Source organism: Plasmodium vivax, genomic scaffold, assembly GCF_000002415.2.
Source record: "Plasmodium vivax scf_6894 genomic scaffold, whole genome shotgun sequence".
Taxonomy (NCBI): domain Eukaryota; phylum Apicomplexa; class Aconoidasida; order Haemosporida; family Plasmodiidae; genus Plasmodium; species Plasmodium vivax.
In genome coordinates this window covers 1-964 of record NW_001850082.1, presented here as the reverse complement: position 1 = coordinate 964, position 964 = coordinate 1, and the positions used below count along the sequence as shown (strand labels likewise).

Sequence of the window (964 nt, the reverse complement as noted above, 5' to 3'; positions counted from 1 at the left end):
ATCACTTTTTAAATGGCAACAAAGGTCATAATTTTTTTTGCTTAAAATAACTTTGGTATTCTCTAACGAAATTAATTCCCTCAGTTCTGCATTGGTAAAGGATGACTGCCAGAATCCCCTGCGCCCAACAATGTAAATGTGTTTAATTTTGTGTTGCTTCATCACCTTCAGGTAGTCACTGCTGATGTCTGTTTTGCTTAAATGGTTGGGGGATTTTACCAATATGCGTGCTATGTCAAGAGATACATTCCCATTCCCTATGATGATGCAGGTGGTGAAATTTTCGAACGATTTTAGGTAATTCTCCACTGCTCTGCATCGCACGTCGTTGTACATGTTGTTGTAAAAGTAGATGAGGTCCCTCGCATGGAAAAGGCCGTTCTGCTTTCGGGGATTTGTTTCTCCCCCGCTAACCGCTTTATCCTCATCCTGCTGCCCAATGGGAATCGACACTTCAGACGCTCCGCAACAAAAAATGACACAGTTGTAGTGGCGTCGAAGTTCTTCCATTTTTAAGTCCACCCCTACATGCACATTTCCAAAAAATCTGTAATTGGGGCTTGAAAAAACGAGGTCAAACGTTCTGTAGGTATTCTTCACATGAATGTGGTCGGGGGCCACTCCATATCTGATGAGACCATACGGGTTGGGTAGCTTCTCAAAAATGTCAACTTTAACTCTTTCATGTTTTAGCAAATGCTTGCAGCAGTAGAGCGCCGACGGGCCTGCTCCAATGATTCCCACCTTAAACGGTTTGGCTTCATTGGTGAGGAAGCACTTTCCCGTGAAGGGGAGTTTCCCCCCGAGGTGCCACCCTCTTGCTCTCGTGCGCTGTGCAGGGCTGCAGAGGAAGTTGCGCCAATTCATGGTGAAGGGTACTGGATCCGAGCTCGGTACCAAGCTTAACTAGCCAGCTTGGGTCTCCCTATAGTGAGTCGTATTAATTTCGATAAGCCAGTAAGCA

General features: G+C 45.4%; 1 protein-coding gene across 1 annotated transcript; it reads right to left on the bottom strand.

The window, feature by feature from the left end:
* PVX_191290 (adrenodoxin reductase, putative) lies at window positions 1-867 on the bottom strand (the record flags this gene model as incomplete). The annotated part of the gene is made up of 1 exon (XM_001612304.1): window positions 1-867. A coding segment is annotated over one exon (867 nt), but the record flags the coding sequence as incomplete, so codon positions are not given.
* Window positions 868-964: the final 97 nt, after the last annotated feature.